The sequence below is a fragment of the Hemibagrus wyckioides genome, linkage group LG15 (assembly GCF_019097595.1).
Source record: "Hemibagrus wyckioides isolate EC202008001 linkage group LG15, SWU_Hwy_1.0, whole genome shotgun sequence".
Lineage (NCBI taxonomy): Eukaryota > Metazoa > Chordata > Actinopteri > Siluriformes > Bagridae > Hemibagrus > Hemibagrus wyckioides.
Window position 1 is genome coordinate 14,596,369 of NC_080724.1, and position 20,601 is coordinate 14,616,969.

General features: G+C 41.7%; 1 protein-coding gene across 5 annotated transcripts in view; it reads left to right on the top strand.

The window, feature by feature from the left end:
• Positions 1-455: 455 nt before the first annotated feature.
• The window catches only part of samd11 (sterile alpha motif domain containing 11), a 57,046-nt gene continuing 36,900 nt past the window's right edge, over positions 456-20,601 (top strand). The window contains exons 1-3 of one of the 5 annotated variants that reach the window (XM_058409775.1): positions 456-1,518; positions 3,114-3,205; positions 13,683-13,858. In XM_058409775.1, coding sequence (XP_058265758.1) covers positions 1,062-1,518; positions 3,114-3,205; positions 13,683-13,858 — 725 coding nt within the window. In that variant the 5' untranslated portion in view covers positions 456-1,061. Of the gene's footprint in view, positions 1,519-1,732; positions 1,858-1,950; positions 2,364-3,113; positions 3,206-13,682; positions 13,859-20,601 lie in introns of those variants that run through there. The other 4 variants (XM_058409776.1, XM_058409774.1, XM_058409778.1 and 1 more) reach the window with 4 other exon arrangements.

The window sequence follows — 20,601 nt, forward strand, 5'->3', positions numbered from 1 at the left end:
TTAATGTGTTAACTGGCAATTAATTATTAGGAATTTATTGTGACGTGATTTAGGGCTATATGAGCAAGTCTGTTTTAGCCTTCTGTGACACAATGTCAGAAATATGATATGAAAAGGTATATATAAATGAAGAGTCGTATGATGAACAGTAATGTTTGTTGAGGCAATTGTAAAGGGTTGCTCACCGCCGTTCCTCGCAAACCCCCTTCACGTTTTGGCGCCAGCACTACCTCCGCTGTTTAAATGGGCCAAGTTAGAGAAGCGGCGGAGAGCGCAAATCTTGTTTGGTCTGGGTATAACTAAAGCGTGACTTTAACGGCACACGGAGGGTTAAAGGCAGAAAACAAAAAACAAAACAACACACACAAAAAAGGCAGACGCCCCATTAGTTGTAGACATTTGTTCCGTACGCAATTAATATAAGATCGAAGAAGGATCATTTATCTTCTGTCATAAATAAGTTCACCTTTGCTGCATGTTTTTACCCTTGAATCTAAGATAATTCATAAGTATTTGTCTGGAGATAATATAAAATATTAGTTTTTAGACTGATCGAAAGTTGATAGGAACGAGGGTTTTTTTTTAAAGCAGTGTGGTGTAAGTACATATGTATGTGTGTGTGTGTGTGTGTGTGTGTGTGTGTGTGTGAAAGAATAGTGTAAATTAAATTTGGTATACGGAGGTAATTGGAAGGAAGCACCTAAGTGCAGAGCTGAGTCGATACAGGATCAATTCTCGTTAATTAAGCATCAGTCGCCGTCAGTGTGGCGGCAACATGGCAGGCGGCCTATTAGTGGAGCGGCTCCGATTAGATGTGGTGGGCAGGAGCGCGCCGGAACCCGTCACGCCAGCAGCGCAGTGAAGAGCGCGCGGAGCGAGCCTGCTGAAAACGCACGCGCTCTGCCGTCACACAGCACAGCGGCGCGTGGAGTCCCGCGGAAAAAAAAAAGAAAACAAACCACAGAGCGGAGTCAGGAACTCTAAAAAAAAAAACAAAAAAAAAACAGAGAGGACGCGCAAGTTGGCTCGCGCGAGCCGCCACTCACTCCTTCACCGCTAACATGCCTGCCGTCAAAAAGGAGAGATTGGACGGAGAAGAGATGGCATTAGGCGCCTTTGCGCAGCCCGAATACTTGGCCCCTTTAAATGCCGCCGCGATACCCGTAGTGACCCCTCATCCGCCGCCGTACGACCACCTCTTCGCCCATCCGCGCGCCTACCTGGGGCTGCGCGACACACCACTGCACCGGCAGCACCTCCATCACCAGCACGCGGACGACCTGATGCTCGAGAGGTTCTCCTCCATACCCGACTTTCAGCCGTTCTTTGACAACGGCGAGCCGTGCATCGAGGTGGAGTGCGGGGAGAATAAGGCACTGCTCTACATCAACAAACTGTGCCAGGGCAGCAAGGGACCCTCCATCAAGCACAGAGGCGAGTGGCTCACGCCAAACGAGTTCCAGTTCGTCAGCGGCAGAGAAACGGCCAAGGACTGGAAGCGGAGTATCAGACACAAGGGTGAGTCCCCGTCATTACACTCGAACTATAGGATATACAACTTATATCTTATGTTTTTGAGTTATTGCTTCTCTGAGTCCACTTTTTTTAGGAAGGAAAGGGTTACTCGGCATTACACCAACTATAAGTACGGAGTTTACTGAAGCACAGCAGTCCAGCACGCGCTAACTTCCCATTCGGAACAAGGCTGCGTAATTTGGCATCTGTCACACATTCAACCGGAATCGGGATAATAAACGTGTCCTTTTATGTGCACGTGGCGGATGCTCGGACACTTGCTCGTGTGAACGCTGAATTATATGAATTATAGGGTTTTGAGAAGTTGATATTAATCGCGGGGTAAGTTTGAGCCAGGGATGTTTCCATACTCAGTGCATCTTGTAATCGTTGATGAGAGCATTTTAAAACGTACCTCAAGCGTAACCTCTGTTCCGAATTTTCATCAGTTCCAGGTTGTTAAATGGAAATGCTTGTTTTTGTTTGGTCTTTAATTTTGGTCCTCTCTCTTCATCCACATAAGTGAATATCAAGTCAGAGAAAGATGCAGGTGGGCTTTCGCGTTTCTGCGCCATACCGTGCTGCACGCGCTTTAGAAGTTGGTCTCAGCGGAGCACGCGCTCCGAGCTCGAGCGCGTCAATGTAGCTTAATATAAGTGTACCAGGATACGATATGTTTTGTGTTTTAAAAAAAACCTTTAAAACTAGTATCTGTGTTTAGAGTGGTACAGTGAGTGGTTGAACCTGTCACTTCTGTAGAGGTCTGTACATTCTCCTCACGGACTTGGGTCGAAGCTCATACTTTCAGAAGGAACGGTACCAGGCTGCGTTCACGTGCTGCTGATGAGGTATTGAGAAGGTGACAATTTTTGTACCTTAAGTATGCATCTTTCGTCTAAAGTGGACGTGATGTACCTTTAATTAGCTCTTCGAGTAGGTTTAAATATGTACATGTAGATTTCCAGGTAAAAATATATCTACTGAAGCTACAGAGCTTGTCCATTTAACGGTAACAGCACCAGCACCAGTTTGGCATGAAGCATCTTTTAAAAGGACTGGTTCTAAGACTAAGACTATTTCTGCCTATGATTTTGGGTTCTTATTTTCTAATACCTGCTTTTTTACTTCTAATAGAAGCTGACAGGTCATTGAAATGTGTATCCACTATGCTAAATCTAATGAAACTCGAGCGCAAAGCTAAAAACTCATAGATTTTGCCTCCAAACATCCTATGGGATATCTAGTCCATTTAAAACTAAGGGGGAATTGATTATGTTTTCTTATATGCCCTGACTGCTCAAAAGTTTGAGAAAACCTTTTAAAAATCGTTATACATTCCATATCCTGCCATGTTTTGGACAGTAAAGCCATTTAGGCTCCTCATTTAAGCTGTCAGAGCAGCAGGATGGAACGGTTGATCAGAATAACTGACATATTTATTATTATTTTATTCCAGAAGACTATCAAAACCCAGATTTTAAGCAAGATGTAGCTATACTATGCATATCTTGTATGCATAATTTATGTTCCCTCCCATTTACCTCACTTTTATTACGGCGTAAAAGTTTACAAGTATACTATTTTGTATTTTCTTGCAGGGAAAAGTCTAAAGACACTTATGTCCAAAGGAATCTTACAGGTGCATCCTCCAATCTGTGACTGCCCTGGGTGTCGGATTTCATCTCCAGTGGTAAGGCTAGTTTTATATCCTTTTGCTTGTTTCGAAGAGTCGTATTAAAATTGTCGCAGTGTGGTACCAGTTTTTAAAAACACATAACGTGAAAGTTCTACAAAGCTATCAACGTGCTCCACAGTGATAACACGCATGTTGGTCTAGGGTTTAGTGCATGTTGACTGTAGGGGAGTCAGGAGGACGGTGACTTGAAAGTGATCCTGAAAGTGATCCTGAAAAGTTAATTAGCACTGAGTGCAAGGAAAGGTGAAATGTCTGGAACTGTGTGTTTATGTTTGTTGAACTCAAGGAGTTGCCGTCAGGTCAGGATTATCCAATCTGTGCTATTGGAGAGAAAGTTAGAATTCGTTTTAGTAAGTTGTTTAAAAAATGTTCACATCATTTCTGAATGAGGATTGTGTGCAGGTGCGGACTTACCCGAATTGGCTTAAAGGAATGTGATTGTAGAGCAGCGACAATTTTCGAAATATTAAGAACTTGGAAACTCAGCTGGAATGATTTTCAGTTTGAACGTTTTTAGAGGAAACCTTTCAAATGCTCCATCATTCAAGAGAAAGGCTAACCGCTGCATAATCATAATCAACTTTTGATAACATCTTGATATGTTATTTAGAAAAACAAGTGCCTTACTTGACTAATACATTCTTCCCAAAAAAAACAACACATTTCTGCAGTTCTTTGTGCAGTTATTACATTTTGATTAAACAGGCGCTGATCATATCCTGCAGTTAATCAATAAAAAGTTGACTTATTGGTTTCTTGTTTTTTTCCATATCCCTTAACTCTCATCTGCTTTTATGTCCTCAAACCTTTAAAGGTCCACTTGCCTTTGTGCCCTTTTGCAATGGGCGACAAAACTGTGCATGTGAGTGTGTGTGTGTGTGTGTGTTTGCATATGTGTGCAGGTGTGGGTGTGGCTGCATGCATGTGGGTGTGGGCGTGGGTGACTGGCTGCTTGGAAGGCAGTGGAATCTGTCCACACAGGTGCTGTTTTTTTTTGTTTTGTTTTGTTTTGTTTATCTGAAGCGAGCACATCTGTCGTCGCCTCTAACGGTTAATCTGTAGGGAAGGGTGTAAGAGGCTTACTGAGCTACTGAGCGTGGCTACGGGTGATTACTGGGTGTGCGGCATGCAAGGCAGAGGCACTGTAGATAAGCTGGAGGTGTCTGATGCAGGTAAACTCATGATGTGAGCTACACCCAGAGCTGGTGATAAACGCCAGTGGAGCTTGGATATTATCTAAAGGTATCCTTGGCGCGTAGATCGTGGTTTTGGCCGAGACGCTGAGGAGTCTGCGTGATAATTGCTTTTGTCTGCTCTCAGTCTGATTATTGTGTGTGTTAAAGGAAACGTGTGATGTTGCTATGCTGCATTATACAAATAATTCTCAAATGAATAGGCATAAATTAATGGGCAGGTCTGTAAGAATGAGATAAAGCCTATCCTGGAACTAACCCATGCTGTGTGTTTGATTCTCTATCTGATATAGTTTTATTCTCACACCAGTCTAAGTCGAGACTAGTTTTGGACTAGTCCTAATCTAGTCTTAAAAAAAAATTCTTATAGCTCCCAGTGGTTAAGATGCTGTTCAGGTCACATGATGCTGAGGGTACAATTTGGCTTGATTTGCATATACAGTTTTAGCTTCCACTGGTCATGCCAGTATAGTGCAATATCACAAATGGGGATTGATTTTAGTTTCAATCTAAATCCTGCTATTACTTCAAAATGTGTTTAAAATAGTTTTTAGTTGATCATTTGAAAAGCTTGAAAGCTAATTTACGGTTATGTGAGAAGCTGCTTTGCTAGCTGTGGTGTTTGCTGAGGAGATGTGGAAGGCCTCTAAGAACGTTTGTTATACGCTCACCACTTCTTCTTCCCGTAAGCGTGACGCTTGTTTTACGAGAGGGAGAGGTGTGGATGCGGAGGGCAGGCTGCCGAGCTTGCCTTGTCTGTTGCTGCACACACACGCACACACACACACACGCACACACACACACACATCTTAAGGCAAGGCATATATACACACACACACGCACACCTTAAGGGCAAGGCATACACACACACACACACACACACACACCGTAACTCTCTGTGAGATAACAAGACACACACTCTCTCTCTCTCTCTCTCTCTCTCACTCTCTCTCTCTCTCTCTCTCTCTATATATATATATATATATATATATATATATATATATATACAGTATGTGTGTGTGTGTGTGTGTGTGGTTCTCTCTCTCTCTCTCTCTCTCTCTCTCTCTCTATATATATATATATATATATATATATACAGTATGTGTGTGTGTGTGTGTGTGTGTGTGTGCGGTTCTCTCTCTCTCTCTCTCTCTCTCTCTCTCTCTCTCCCTCTCTCATGCTATTACTCTCACCTTCATAACACAAACATTAACACATTAACACATACCAACAGAACCACAATGAATTACAGGGACACACATCAGTCGTAAGCCTCACACTTTCTATACATCCTTACAATCATAAACCTGTCAAGCAACCACATAGCTAATGTTTTAGTTCCTCGTTTTGAGGTGTAGTGTTAAATGCTCTGCTGAATGAAGAATATTTGTTTTTAATTGTTCAATGCCTTGAAATGGTTTACTGCTTGTAGTTTATATACATTGTTTTGTGGAAACTTATGAAAAATTTATTTGGAACCGTTTTTATTTGAAAATTCTTTAAAATTGGGGGAAAATTAATTCAAGGAGGGCTAGTGAAGATGCTCTGATCAGAGTCTGATGTACAGCTAACTGTTAGAAGATGCAGAAGCTGCATAAGTTAGCCAGCCAAGCTAAGATTGCTAACGACAGTGATGAAGACAGTGATGATGCTTTAGTGCATTTTCACATGATTGTCTACTTACAAATCAATTGCTGAGACTATATAACAATGCAAAAGCAAGGCTTTGATACTAAAATTTGACTTGTGTCTTCGTAGCAGTTGGCTAGCATGGACATGCTAGCATTTCCTACCACAGAGTACAGCACACTCATACATTAGCAGTGAGCTAAGTGAAACTTGCCGTTGCAAACACTCAGATTCCTCAGTCTGACCTTATTGTATTAGTTTAATAGGTTATAGTCTCTTATAATGTTAAACTAGCTGAAATGATAAAAGAGCTGTTATGATAGATGTACTAGATATTACTTACTGATCAAACACACATGTAAAGCTTTTTGGGTGTATTAGGGGTTAAATCTGTCCTAACCCTTCTACAGAGACTTTATACAGCTCAGTGTTGTGTGTTGTGTTTGTAGGGTGGTCTAAATGTGCATGGGTCCCTTTAAGAGCCCAAGCTGACAAGCCACGCTGGCTGTTGTCTCCCAGGAGAAATGTGCTTCCTCCACTCTGTTTTTTCAGCGGAACTAGCGGAGGCCGGCAGGAAATTGCACTCTCCTCCGGCTCGTAAATATCTCTTCGAATCAGCACCCCCCATCCTCACCCCTCCCTTCACTCCATCCTGGGTTGGAAAAGGTTGCCATGCAGGAGGTCGGGATATGGCTGACTGGAGTGAGGGGGTCAGTTCAGGAGTTTTTGCATCATTTCCTCTAAAATAGGCATTAATTTATTAATGATCTTAAGCAGAACGGCAGCTTGTCGTCTACAACTGGAGGAAAGTCAGTTGATTAATAAAATAAGTAAGACCTGTTGAGGATGTTTTGGATGGCATTTGTGTGACTTTGATGTTATTGTATAATATCCAGGTCTGGGAATGGAAAGGGTGTTAGAGAATGCACAAGAAAAAAAAAATTACATAACAGTTTATTCTATTGTGCATCTTAACTCGTATAAAGTGCATCAAACACCTGAGAGCATTATAGAAGTCATGCTCATGGAAATTGTTCACGGTGTTGTTCATGTGTTGAGTCTGGCTATGAGCAGACATTGCTAAGAAACTATAACCGAAGAACGATTTGATCTGTAGATGCTTGTTAGCTATAACTCATAGACTTCCTGTGCAGCAAAAGAAGGAAGAAATCTATTACACATTGAGTAGGATCATTATGGAGAATACATTACATGACAATACAATACAATACAAAACGTTATAGAGAAACAACTGCTATAAACAATATCAAATGTCTGAGAGCTGCATTATAACTGCACTAGGACTGCCGTTACTTTACACGCACTTACACTGAAGTCTAACGGCTGTAATGAAACAGGGTGGTAAGGGCAGGGCAGTGTGCCGATATGATACTGATATCGTGATAAATAATGTAAAGATACACTTTTCTGACAATATTATGGGTACAACACAGCCCAAATTTACTGTTATGCTGGTTTTACACTGTGTGATTTCAGCAACATTTTTACTATCACACTGTACAAGATGATCCCAATAAAATCTTGGCTGAATTTCGATAACAGACAATAGCGCTCACCTCTTCTCAGATTATACAATGAAGTTCCCCTAAAGATATATCTGTGGTTAACGAAAATGACTACGTTTGGCTTACGTCATCCAGGTTTGGGTTATAAACACTTCATAATGAACTTGCCATCATAAGGATTTTTGCTTCAGTCCATTAGCATGTTTTGTTTTCATTTAGGATATGCTAGTACTGTATGTGTAGCTGCTCTGAGTTTGAGGTCATGTCATGCTGTGCTGCCTTCCTGTCTCTGGCTTGTAGTTGAGTGTCATAGCAGCAGTTATGCTCTGAGATTTTTTATTTTTTAACTTTGTCGTCCGCCACAATGGCCCTAATGACTTGCTCCAGACCTCAACTCTTGATGATTTTAGTTTGTGATCGTAAAATTAGCCTGAAAATCATACAGTGTAACTCTAGTTTTGTGAGAGGATTTTTTTTAGCACATCATCCACCCCTATGAGTAGTCATAGTGTGACTAAAACTCAGAAGGCCAGTAAGAGCAGTCTAATGAGGCAGTCGTGGTTTAGCACTATGGAACATGGTATTAGGTGAGCTTTATCACGGCACTACGACTCTCATTTGACAAAGCAGAGCTCCAGGGCTGTGTACAGGCCGGAATGGCGGCTGACGCCACTCTGTCTCACAACAGCTCCCTCACTGCGGGGGGTTAGAGAAAAAGTGTGCATGTGTACGTATGTGTGTGTGTGTGTGTGTGCGTCCCACGTACATTTGTGTGAGTGTTTGTATCCCCCACATGGAGCTGCGGCTATGCTGCTATGGCAACCACAGGATCCCTCCTCAGGCCCGGGAGTGAGTGAGTCTGCCCTGCGGTCTGTTACGTTAGTGAATTAATGCAAGTCTCAGTGCGCCAGAAAAACCTCCACAGACGTCAGCGGCGGCTCTACCTGCTCGTCTCATTTGGCACTTTGCTTTCAGTGCAATACAATGTAATGACAGCTGTTGTGCGCCTTCACGCTAACAAGCAGCCATGTGTTATGAAATCAGTGTGAAAGTAAACTCCTGGAGATGCACAGATGGGGCAAAAGTGGTGGAACTTACAGATGGATGGATGTATTTGTCCATGTGTGCGCAGCGTTTTTCTTTAAACTTGAAAAAATAAACTTTATTAGACTTTATCAGACTTTGTGTTTGGCAGTATCAAACTGATCCGTAACACAGCTAATCCTCCCAGCTGTAGGTTTTTAAAGCTTAAAGTCAGGGATGGGAAAGATTTGTGAGACGTGGATTCGAAATGTAATAGCCGTTGGTTGTTCTGCTCTATGGCTAAAAACATAACATGTTAAGTTCAGGAAGAGTAGAGCAGTTTTAAGAGAGCCCTGTTTGACTTGTTAGGGAGGAAATGGAGTGCTAGCAATGTCCCAGTTGACTCTTTTTTAAAGTGTTTAATAAGTGTTTTAAAGACTTCACAGGAGTGTAATGTATTTTATAGTCATACCTTTTACTAGCTAGAGAGCTGAATTCTAGGTAGTAAGGTGGGTGCTAGCTAGCAGTTGAAGATGCTAATATCATGTTGTGATGCTTAGCTCTTGCTACAGGATGGAGGAAAAATATAACATTTACAGTTCATAAATGACCTAGAAACCAAAGATATAGTATAATTTATTGATTTAGTGCAGTGGTAAGGCGTTGGCTATGATTCACTAGTATGCTAACTGGCCTCATGTACGTCTGCATACATGTTGGGAATTCTCTACACATCAGACTACATTTTGGCATGTTTTTATTTGTCCCTCCATGTGTTTGTTTTATGCTGCGAGTAGCCTTCATTTTAATTGAAAAGTCCATCTCTGTTCCCTCTCACTCAGGCCTCCTGTTGGTCTGCTTTCTGAGGGCCGTTGTGGAGTCATTACTTGTCCGTGACGCTCTCCCATGGCTGTCTTGGTGGGTCTATCCAAACACAGGCAGAGAGCAGTTGGCACGCATGGCTGCGCTGCCGCTGACGTCCCAGTGTGGGGAAGCGCTCCACTGGACTGAGACAGGCCCGGGGGGGGGTTACTCTCCTACAGTGCTCTCTTGTCTTTAAGGAAACTGACACTATATCATATAGTCCTTTTGCATATGGAAAATTTTTTTTAAATTATTTTTTATTTGCATGTGTATATTTTTCTTAGTATTGTTTGAAGCACAGTGATGTAATATGGTTTGCAGGACTGTTTCCTTTCTGTGGTCTGCTTTCTGTCCTGTCTGTCTTGAGACAATGATACTAACGGATGTGTAGCCGTTAGACGTTGTGTGTAATATGTGACGTATGTAGTTCTTGTGATTGTCACGTGGCTTAACAGAAAACAGTAAAAGTGGATTTGCTGTTGGACACGGATGTGAGACGGGTTCCCGCAGATTGAGCAAGTTTTTTTTTCTTCTCTCCTCCCTTCTCTCTCTCTCTCTCTCTCTCTCTCTCTTTCCAATGTTCCAGTGGTTGAAACTAGGTGCAGTTACTGCCGCCAGCCCTCCACAGTCCTCCTCCCTTCCTCTCTTCCCTCCTTCCCTCCCTCTCCCCATTCCACTCCCCCCCAAAAAAGCTCGCGCCAAGTCTGCCCGCCATTCCGCCTCCACACTCACACAGCGCCGTTACGGCTCACACGCACACGCACACACACACACACACACACGCACACACACACACACAAGTGGAGGTTACGGCAGACAGACGCGTGACTCATTAGGCATTCTTCCCCCAGGGAGAGCAATGGGGGAGGAAGGGAGGGCCACATGCAAGCGCGCCGCAGCTGCAGGAATGTCACGGGCTGCTACCGCGATACGTGTCTGTGTGTGTGTGTGTGTGTGTGTGTTCATGTGTTAGAATAGGAGAGCAGGAGTTTATGTGTGAGAGAAAGAAGCATACACAGTCCCTCAGTGACATAGCAGCACACCTTTTGGGAAATAACATCTCCTGGCTTTTACGTAATCTCCTCATTTTTAAGTCTGAGCAAAATATTCTGAAGAGAAACTTTGAGTCTCCTTATTTAAAAGCACTTTCTCACTCACTCATTAGTGACTGTTGTTAATTTACACACTTTAGTGATCATTAGAAAGAAGATATTGTGTATCAGACCAGCCTAGAAGTTTTAAACCAGTCAGTAGTTCTGAATATTATATTGGTGGAGGTAAAGACTCCTGGTGCTTAATAAGTATAATATTTAATATTTATTTTAATTGGTTGTTTTTTTTTAAACATGCACTAACAGGACACTGTTGCCATTTTATATGATTATTCTCACAGGGAACCTCTCCTGACATGAGTTGTCATGATTTTTCCCTAACTTGTTTCTTCTGTCTCTTCTGTATGTCTGAAGATATAGTTTCTTGAGCTGAGGGGAATCACAGAATTACCAAAACTAGGATGCCGGTAGATCAGTGTGTGTGTGTGTGTGTGTTTGTTTCTTGATGGACAGTGTAAATAGAGCTCTTCTCACTTCAAGGTAGACATTCGATGCCGGAGGACTCGTTCACAGAAGTGCTGCTTATTGGAAATTTTAACTCAATACATTTTCCATCCTTTAGAATTACCTGACCACAAGTGTGTGTGCGTTTTTGTAGTGTGTGTGTGTGTGTGTGTGTGTGTGTGGGTGTACAGCCCAGTGTACGTTCAAAGCCCAGCATTTCATGTTTTTGTTTTGGAACACCGTACGTTACGCGGAAGTGTGTTGCCAGAACAACAGTGTGCCGGAAACAGTCTCTAGTGTGCTAAATAGGACCTGGGGGCTGAGCAGGGGCTTACCACAAGGTCTAGGTGCAGGACAGGAGTAGTTATAGGGTGGGAGGATAAAGGGGGGGGTAGAATGGAGGCGTAATGAGGGACAGGAAGACATCTTTAGTGCCTCTGCAGTCTCACTACTAAATTGGTACATTCCTGTGACTTTCTATAGCTGTCAGATGCCCATGTAGTCTTTACACCCACTTTGCAACTCAGGGACCAAAACTTGTTTTTCTTTGAAGGTGTCCGTCTGTGTTTCCGGATATTTCTTTTTTTTAATAAGAAAAATCGCCTTCAACTTGTACACAAAGTTACACCAAGTTCACATGCCAGTCTCGACAAATATTGTGTGGAACTATGCGGCCTGCTCATCCTATGAGATGTTTTCATCTTTATCTCTTTTTTTCCGTCTTCTTTTAACGTATGCCACTTGAGAGAATCCAGAGGGCCTGCACCTGTTTGCCTCTTGGCTAGTCTCCCCCACCCCCTGCCCTAGCCTGCCACTCACACTGCTGTCCTTGTGGGATGCCATGGGTGTGTGAGAGTGTGTGTCTGTAATATATATGTGTGTGTGTGTGTGTGTGTGTACTGGCCTCGCGTGCGGAAGTAGGGATAGCTGCAGGGCTAGCCGGAGTTTGACAGAACTGAGACACAGGCTTGCTCACATGCAGTCACACACACGTGCACACACACACACACACACACACACACACACTCTGTCCCATGCACTGCTTTTCCAGATGAGGATTTCAAAGGCACATCTATCCATACATTACAACACAAGACAAGCGTTCTCTCTTACTTTTTCTTACCCCCTCTCACAATTCCCTCACTCAAGGGAAGACAGAGACTCAGTAAGGGTCACTGTAAAGGTCACACTAACCCCCAGAGCTATTCTTCTTCTTTATCCCTCCATCTCTTTAGATGTATGAGAGGGACAGAAGAAGAGATGGAGTCAGTATCATGTCTCCCTCTCTGACCCCACCTCGCTCCATCCCTAAGCTAGGATCAATTATCTTCCCCACGACCTTCTTGTTAGTGATGTGCTGTTTCTCAATCTGTAATGGATTATATGAATTGAAAATGAGGGCATTTTCTTACATCTCTTAATTTAACTTGTTTTACCCTTTTGGAGGCTGTTTTGGTTTTTGTGTGTTTTTGATTTTGTCTGTATAAAGATATGTTTACCATACGAAACCTCTACTCTTCTGTTTACCACTCTCAAGTTGTCTGCTTTTCTCTGGTTTTCACCTCCAATTCAAATCCGAAGCCACAGATTTAATCATTTCTTACTGTTTTTTGATATGATGTTAAAAAAAATGTCAAAGATATTCCAGATATTCCTGTGCCAAACAATCATGAGATCATTTTTACATCAAACTTCATTTACTATATCTCCATTTCTACATGGTCTGTCCACACCAAACAAAAACTACACTGACGGCTCAAGCCAGAACTTTCAGCAGAAGTTGGCTGTTTGGCTTAAAATGATATCATCTTTTGCAGGAGTGATCGGAGACCACCATGTGAAAAGTTGTAAGTGATGTAGTGCGAAGAAAAAAAAGATGAAAAAAAAAAAAGCATAATCATTCAATAATCATCATTATGAACAGAACAGTTTGCCATTATGCTAGTGAATACATGGAGGCATCCTGTAAAATTTTTCGATTTTATTTTTCAATTTCGGAAACGCTTAGCTATCATTCACCATTATCATTCAATCATTCAATCATAAATAATTGTTGCTAGATAATTTCTTGGTTGCCTCCACCCGCGCAACACGAACTTCAGGTCTAGTTCATAAATTAGCCAAAGTTCCTTAGAAGCGATGCTAATGGTAATGGATTACTTGTTAATTATTTTTAATCCGATTTGTAAGGTCGATACGATTCTTATTCTAGACATGACTCACTGTCACAGACTTTGCGGTCCTTTTTAAAGCCGCCTGACTCACCTCTCCATTACAAAAAAAATAACATCGTTATACGTTACATGTTACCAGCACTGACAGCGACTCTGTGTGTGATTTGATTGAGATGACACTCGGGCAATTCGGAAGTTGTTCGGTATTGCACACACTGGTGTAGATTAGTGCGAACAGTTCACAAATTACATAATTGATTGCAATCAACTTTGTGCACATATTTGGATCAAGATATACAAGCCGCAAACATTCATTTTTTGTGACTATTTTGAAGTAACATGAGGACAATTAAAAAAAAAAAATACCAGTGTGGTGTTTTCCTGTACCGGTTCGTCTGCTTTTTGCCTTTTGGCTGAACTCATTTAAGTGTGGGAATGCAGTGGATGTCTGGGCCTGTCCTCGGCTTCTCAGTGTGTGTGTGTGTGTCTCCTGTGTGCTCCTGCAGAACCGTGGGCGTCTGGCTGAGAAGCGCACCATCCCTCTGCCGCCAACACGCGTACCCAAGAAGGAGCTGGCCTCCGTTTTCAGCAGTGACGAGAGCGAGGGTGGCGAGAGAAGCAGCTCAGACCATGCTGACATCAAGCAAGAAGAAGAGCTCCACTACACTACAATGAGAAAGACGTGAGTTTCTGTGCATTTGTACAATGCGCTCATCAATCCATCTACCTCATGCTGATTACTATAGAGATATCTACAGTGTTAAAGAGGAGACCTGTACTGCTACATACACATATTCACATGCAGACAGACACACACCCAGAGCTTATCTCTGTACACGCATGCACATAGATCTACGTTCTCTCTTTCTCACACACACACAGACACACAGACACACACACACACACACACTTTGACATGCTGGGACTTTAAATAGGTATGGACGCCAGCCCACAGACCACACACAGAAATAAACACATGGACTTCTCACCTTGTGTGTGAGGAACAGAGATGATATGGTTGTAGCAGCGAGACAGCTGCCCAGACAACACAACTTTCGAAAAGCAAGTTAGCAGAGTGGGCTGTTACACCATAGATCTCTTTCAGATTGATGACTCTTCTGGGTCACAGTGTTACCACTTTCATCTTTGTAAAAGCGAAATGAAGCATAGTAAGTGCTTACAGTGAGGTTAAAAAGACATGACTCATGTGCTCATTAGTGTATTTTGGTGCGTTTTGGACTGTTTTGTACTTTTTTTTGCATCCTTATTATGAATTGCTGAATATTTACTAAATACTAAATACTAAAATACTAAAAATATATATAAACCTTATAAATCTACGACGAGTACAAAGAATGTGAATTAACTACAACGTTAAATGTGCAAGATTAACAAACTGACGTATCATATTTATCATGTAGTATTTACGCAACTCTAATTAGGGTGAGGAAAGGTAAAAAAATGTGCTCATTAAATTTCCACAAGTAGTTTTTTTTTCCTCATGCTCCCAGACACACGAGCTCAAGGGAGCCTATTATAGCGCACACAGGCCTGTGATAGGGTAAGAGCCATGACTAAAACGCTCTCGTATTTTCCAACGAATTCAGTCTGCCTGAACGTATTACAGCTGATGATTAGCCAGCAGATGTCAGCCATAGCAGAGTCCACAACCAGCAAACTATACCTTGGTCAAAGTACCTGATTTTGTTTCCTAATGGGGGCGTGCTACAAAGCCTGGCTTTGTCCTCATCAACGATTACTGAAGTCATTTTTATTTTTATCGCTGGAGCATTGCTGCCCAAGCTAGCACTGCTAGTAGACTAATGTACACCTGTGCACCTGCTCATCCAGCAGTAAAAATATATAAAATCATGCAGATACTGGTCAAGTGCTTTAGGTCATGTTTACATCCAAGACTAGAATGATGGGGGGGGGATCATCTCAGTTACTTTGACTGTGGCATGGGTGTTAGTGCCAGGTGGGCTAGTGTAAGTAGTTCCAGAGACAGAACTTAGTTTACTTGGTTTACTTAGTATGGGTTGAAAACCAAAAAAATCCAGGAAAATGCTGTGTTGCCAGGTTCCAGTTCCAGTCTTTGATGAGAGAGGTTAGACAACAATGTCTAGACTGACATTGTCTGTAGGGCAGAAAAACATCACAAAATGCGCAACACGGTTACATTTACGACATTTGGCAGAGTGACTTATAATTTATCTAATTTTTTTTATGTTACTGAGCAGTTGAGGGTTCAAGGTCTTGCTCAGGGGCCCAGCAATAGCAGCTTGGTAGAGCTGGGAGTCAAACTCACAACCTTCCGGTCAGGAGGCCAACACCTTAGCCACTAAGGTACCACATCCCCGTGTTGAACTGTAAGGCTGATAGACTACAACAGCAGTCACCACATTATGTCATACCACATTAGGGTTACTAACAATCAACTGAGGCTACACTGAGCGATTGATGGTCTAAACTTCAACTGTCCAGGTTTTGAGCCTCAGACTTCAGTATTTTTCACTCTGTGTAATTACATGACATGACTATCACTGATAGACTGCTAGAGTCTACAGTCTGGGCAGTCCTCTGACCGTTGGTGGTGCTGGTTCCACAAAAGTAAAAATAAAACCTACCTTAAGACATTTGTTGACAGCAAATAGTCTGTTGTTGATGCCAAAAATGAAATTAATGATTTTTATCTTTGAAAAACAGGACGGCTTAACCCTGCTCGCCGACTTATTCCAGCCTGTATTGTGTCTACGATTCTATGTGCTTCTATTTTCAGTGTTTGATATAAAGTATTAGTAGCTGGTTAGATACTGTTTGCAGCGTAGGTGGGTTTTTTTTCTGTTCCTGGAAAAGCCGCCTCATTTCTAATGATAAAGGTTACAGAAGGAAAAGGCCTTGCTCTATTTTAACAGCATTTGTTGAAAATCTCACAATCACACTGGACTTTGTCCAGCATTTCTGATTGTGTCTATCGCAGGAGATGAAGCCGTTGTAGAATGCGAAGTGTTCTTGCACAAAGATGTTCATGTGAGCACATGTGAACATTCATCCTACACAGGGTTCACAGGCCTATTTTCCTCCCAGCGAAGCCACGGTGAAGAACAATCTAGACACCTCACAAATGAAATCCAACGTAAATGTTTTCAACCCCTCAAGCGTAAACTCTTTTAAGAAAAATGGATGATAATGATCAGCATGTTGCATAGAACACATCACCAACACTTCTTTATATCCATGAACATATACGGGACATATGTCTCGTCTTTGTGTAGCTTTTAGAAGTTTTCTGTCTGTCACCCCTTCACTACGCCTCACCCTCTTAACTCCAGCCTACAATCTGTCTGCGACGATGAGGACAGCGCTTGAACAATAACGCATTACAGGATCCGTCTAACCTTGTTAAAGCGATTCCACCCCCCCACGGCGCTTCTTCCGCCAGCGCCTAAAGATGCTAATGAATTTAAAGAACACTTATGACGAATATGGAGGGCTTTTACCCAGTTAACGGCGGCGGACTGTGAGGAGCCTCGTCTCTTCGTCTGTTTCGTCCGGGCTTCTTTCGCCTCATCCCCACTTCACTTAGACAGGGATCAGACCCAAACAGATAATGGGATGTTCAATCTATGCAATCTGATTTCCATTGAGCAGGGGCTGGGTAAGTGAGTTGTGAAGGGTCTTAACAAATTGAATTTAGTCAATGGGTGAAAAATGGAGAATTGGTTTTATATGTGAGTGTATTTACGCCCTATCAACAAGCAATTGGGGTTATTGTGGTAGATGTGTTGGGTGACATTATACTTGGAATCTTATTCATACACCTGGAGTATAACAGTCCACCTATATGCTTTCTGGTCTGAAGAGTCAATGCTTTGTCTCTGCTTACCACGTTAACCTATTGACCTGGTAGCAATGAAATATACCAAAACATAATTGTCAGATCAGATTCGCACACATGCCTGTGGGCCTCTGAACAACAAAAAGTCAGTGTTTTTGTAAGCACCTTATCTTTTATTTTTTCCTTCCAATTTTCCTGCCACTTTCCTCGGAATACGCATCTTTTCACGATGACACCACAGCTATGAACCAGAGAGTTCAAAGGCTATCATATGTGCTTCCACCAAGGCATGTAAAGCCAGCTGTAAGCATCTTTCTGAACTGCTGCTCAAGCAATGTCAGGGGGAAGCGCAACACCCTCTGAGGAAAGCGCCCACTGCCCATCTGGCCACTTCCGCATGAGCTTACAGATGTCCTTGAATGGTTAGTCTTGCTGTGATTGATAGGGGAGAGAGCATGCTATCCCTCCACTCCTGAGAGCACGGCCTGTTTAGCCCTCTTGGGTCCCAGCCACAAATGGGGGTTAGCATCTTTGGAATTTCAACTCACTGACGCACCTTTAATGCCAAGTCATTTTTAATGCCAAGTGCACACTTGACATTAAAGCCCTGATTTTACTGTTGCAGTCTAATTTTGGTGACGAATCAAAAGTGGCCGCAGTGATGACCGTTTGTGCATTGTGAACAGTTGAACCTATATTTCTAATAATGTTTGAAATTCCCTCCAATGAATCTTGTATTGTGAACAACAGCCAGTGGGAGTCCAAGACGTAATTCTTCTATGGGCATGTGCAGCAGATCCCTGAATCCAGTTCTATAATTCTGTCTTTTTGAGAAGTAGAGCAAGGGCAAAATGTAAGCACTGTATTATTATCTACCAAATTATTTACGATGTCCCACACAAATAGTTGTTAGGAACTGCAAAAATAAAAACCAACATGATGTGACTTCCCGTTCCCTTTGTAGACCAGACAATTCTTGCTGTCTGCATCTCCTCAATCAATTCTTCCTCCGCATTATTTCCCTGATTTCTCTTTTTTGGTTGCCATATATAGATTTTTCAATACAAAGCAGTTTTTTCAGGTTCAGGTGCACTTTTCTTTAAATAAAACATCATATACAGTAATGGCCTCATCTGCAGTTTCTTGTTTAGTGTGCAAACCTATAAGTCCACATAACCACAGACGGCAAGACCAAGACGGTATTGTGAAGACTTGGTATTTAACCAGCTTAATGCTAGCATGTGATTAGCCATCAAGTTGCTAAGATATGGCAGGTTTTTGAATAGAATTTGGGTGCTCTGATGATACTTGATTCGCAGTACTCTGCTATTTTATGGCTGGAGATATAGTCCTGAACCCTACAGGCATGAAGCACCGGAAACACTGAAGGAGGATTCATAGTCTAAACAATAAAGAATTCGTGTAAATGAACAGTGAGTAAATGCAAGTTTATCTAAACCCATTTGGCATCCTGATAACCTGCAGGAACGTCCTGGTTGTGGTCAGAGCCTCCTAGTGCACTCTGTCACATTGTCAACACCAGGGCTGATTGAGAAGTGCTGACTGGTTGTCTGAGTAATTACTGACTAACCACCATGGATTATGTAAGGCAGTATATCTGTCTAGAAGCTTCTAAAAACAACTTCTCCCTTAACGTCCACACACCTTAACGTTTCTTTATAAGGCCAGTGTCCCAGTCGTTTGGGTCGAGCATATTGTCTGGCCTGTAATATTTATGTTTGAACTTCTGGACGGTTTTTTATCAGTTAAGGGGTAAGTGGATTAGTGAGGCGTCATGGGAGGAGGGAGGTTGATTCCATCCTAATAGACCCTCCCTTTGAAGAATAGGGAGGTGATAAAGGAAATTAAACAACCCTCTGCTGCCCCTATCTCGGCATATGTACTGCTTTTGCGATGGCCTCTCTGGCATTGTGTTTTTGAGGAAAACCTGTGAGTTATCTGAGGTTAGCATTACAAGGAGCCATATGCCTTTAGCTAACCAGGAGAGACGTGAAGAAGCTAGGGGAGCAACCAAGTGCGCTACGTCTGTCTAGTGGTATGTATTGAGCTTATCGAGTTTTGTTTAAACATTGTAGAACATCTGCGTTATTGTTTTCTTATGTATTTAGTTGAAATCTGTGGAAGGTAATATATGAATTTTTGGGCCTAATGCAGTCAAATTGTGAACCATCGTCTATATAAAAACATACAAGTTCTTCAATTAAAAGTCTTGATTGTCAGTCATGATCCTGAAATTCATTTCATCAAGCCGTTATTTGCGATCTTTAGTGGACATCTTGTAGCACTCTTTGTCCTGGAGAAATGATGTGTCTTTAAATATTTGACCACCAGTGATGCATTCATGTGGTCCCTTTATTCCTTTTGTTTCGTTACGGCATTTCCACATGTGATTTCAAACAGTAGACTGCTGGGAAGAGGGAACGGCACTGTAGGATTCCTGGAAAGATCTTCCACTTAGAGCCATAATTAGTGGCCATGGCTCTTCTACAGTGTGCAGGACTCTCTGGTCCAGAAACCAACAACACACTGCATTCACTTACTGGTTATAAAAACTAACAGTGCACAAACCAAACAAGAGATTTGTGTATATAATAGTGTAGAATATTCACCGTTTAGTGAGCTTCCAGTACATTAACTGGGTTTGTGGGTTAATTTTATATTCACATACACTGGGTTGAGGCATTTATATAATTATAGGCATTTATATATTTATATTTCTATTATTTGCACTTGGTAGATGCTAAACAGCATTTCATTGCTATGTTCCTGTACTTTGCAATGACAATAAAGTTCTATCTATCTATCTATCTATCTATCTATCTATCTATCTATCTATCTATCTATCTATCTATCTATCTATCTATCTATCTATCTATCTATCTATAACAGTATTCTTTAGTGGAGATCTTTGTATGTAGAAAAAGATTTTGTTTTTGGATCCTCGTTGGATGTTAAAAATATGTTGGGGAATACACAACAGTGTACCTGTGTTCATGCTAGATAGCAATATTTCCATATGACCATTAAGAAATCACATATCTACTTTAATGCAAAATATCAACAGCTTGGGATTTTACAGCACTGAATTTTTTTCAGGATATATTTGACTATCTAAAGGCAAATTGTTCACACAGAGATTAGGGAAATGATCACCGCCAATGGAAACGTGCAAGATAAGTAATGTCCTTTTATCTCTCTTGGTTATTTATTATTGCATGCAACCATTTTGCTAGCATTAGCATTAGCACTGTAGGTCTTAATCAGTTTTAAAAGGATTCACTGATTCATCATTGTATTTTTTCAACAATAGATTTCAAAAAAACAAAAAGGCTTGCACTATTCAAAACATATTTTGCAAAATTAGGTCTAAAAAGATATAAAACTTTAACAGTGGAAAAGTACTCTAATAGGGATGTATAGATCTGTGAGATGCTTATTTATACTGCGGATAGTACTTTGATTAGCTTTTGCATCAACCCAAACAGGTTATCTATATCACTGATGTCACCCACTAATGGTAATGGTAAATCTTTGCATTTGAATATTTCCTCAGTTATCAGCAGCGT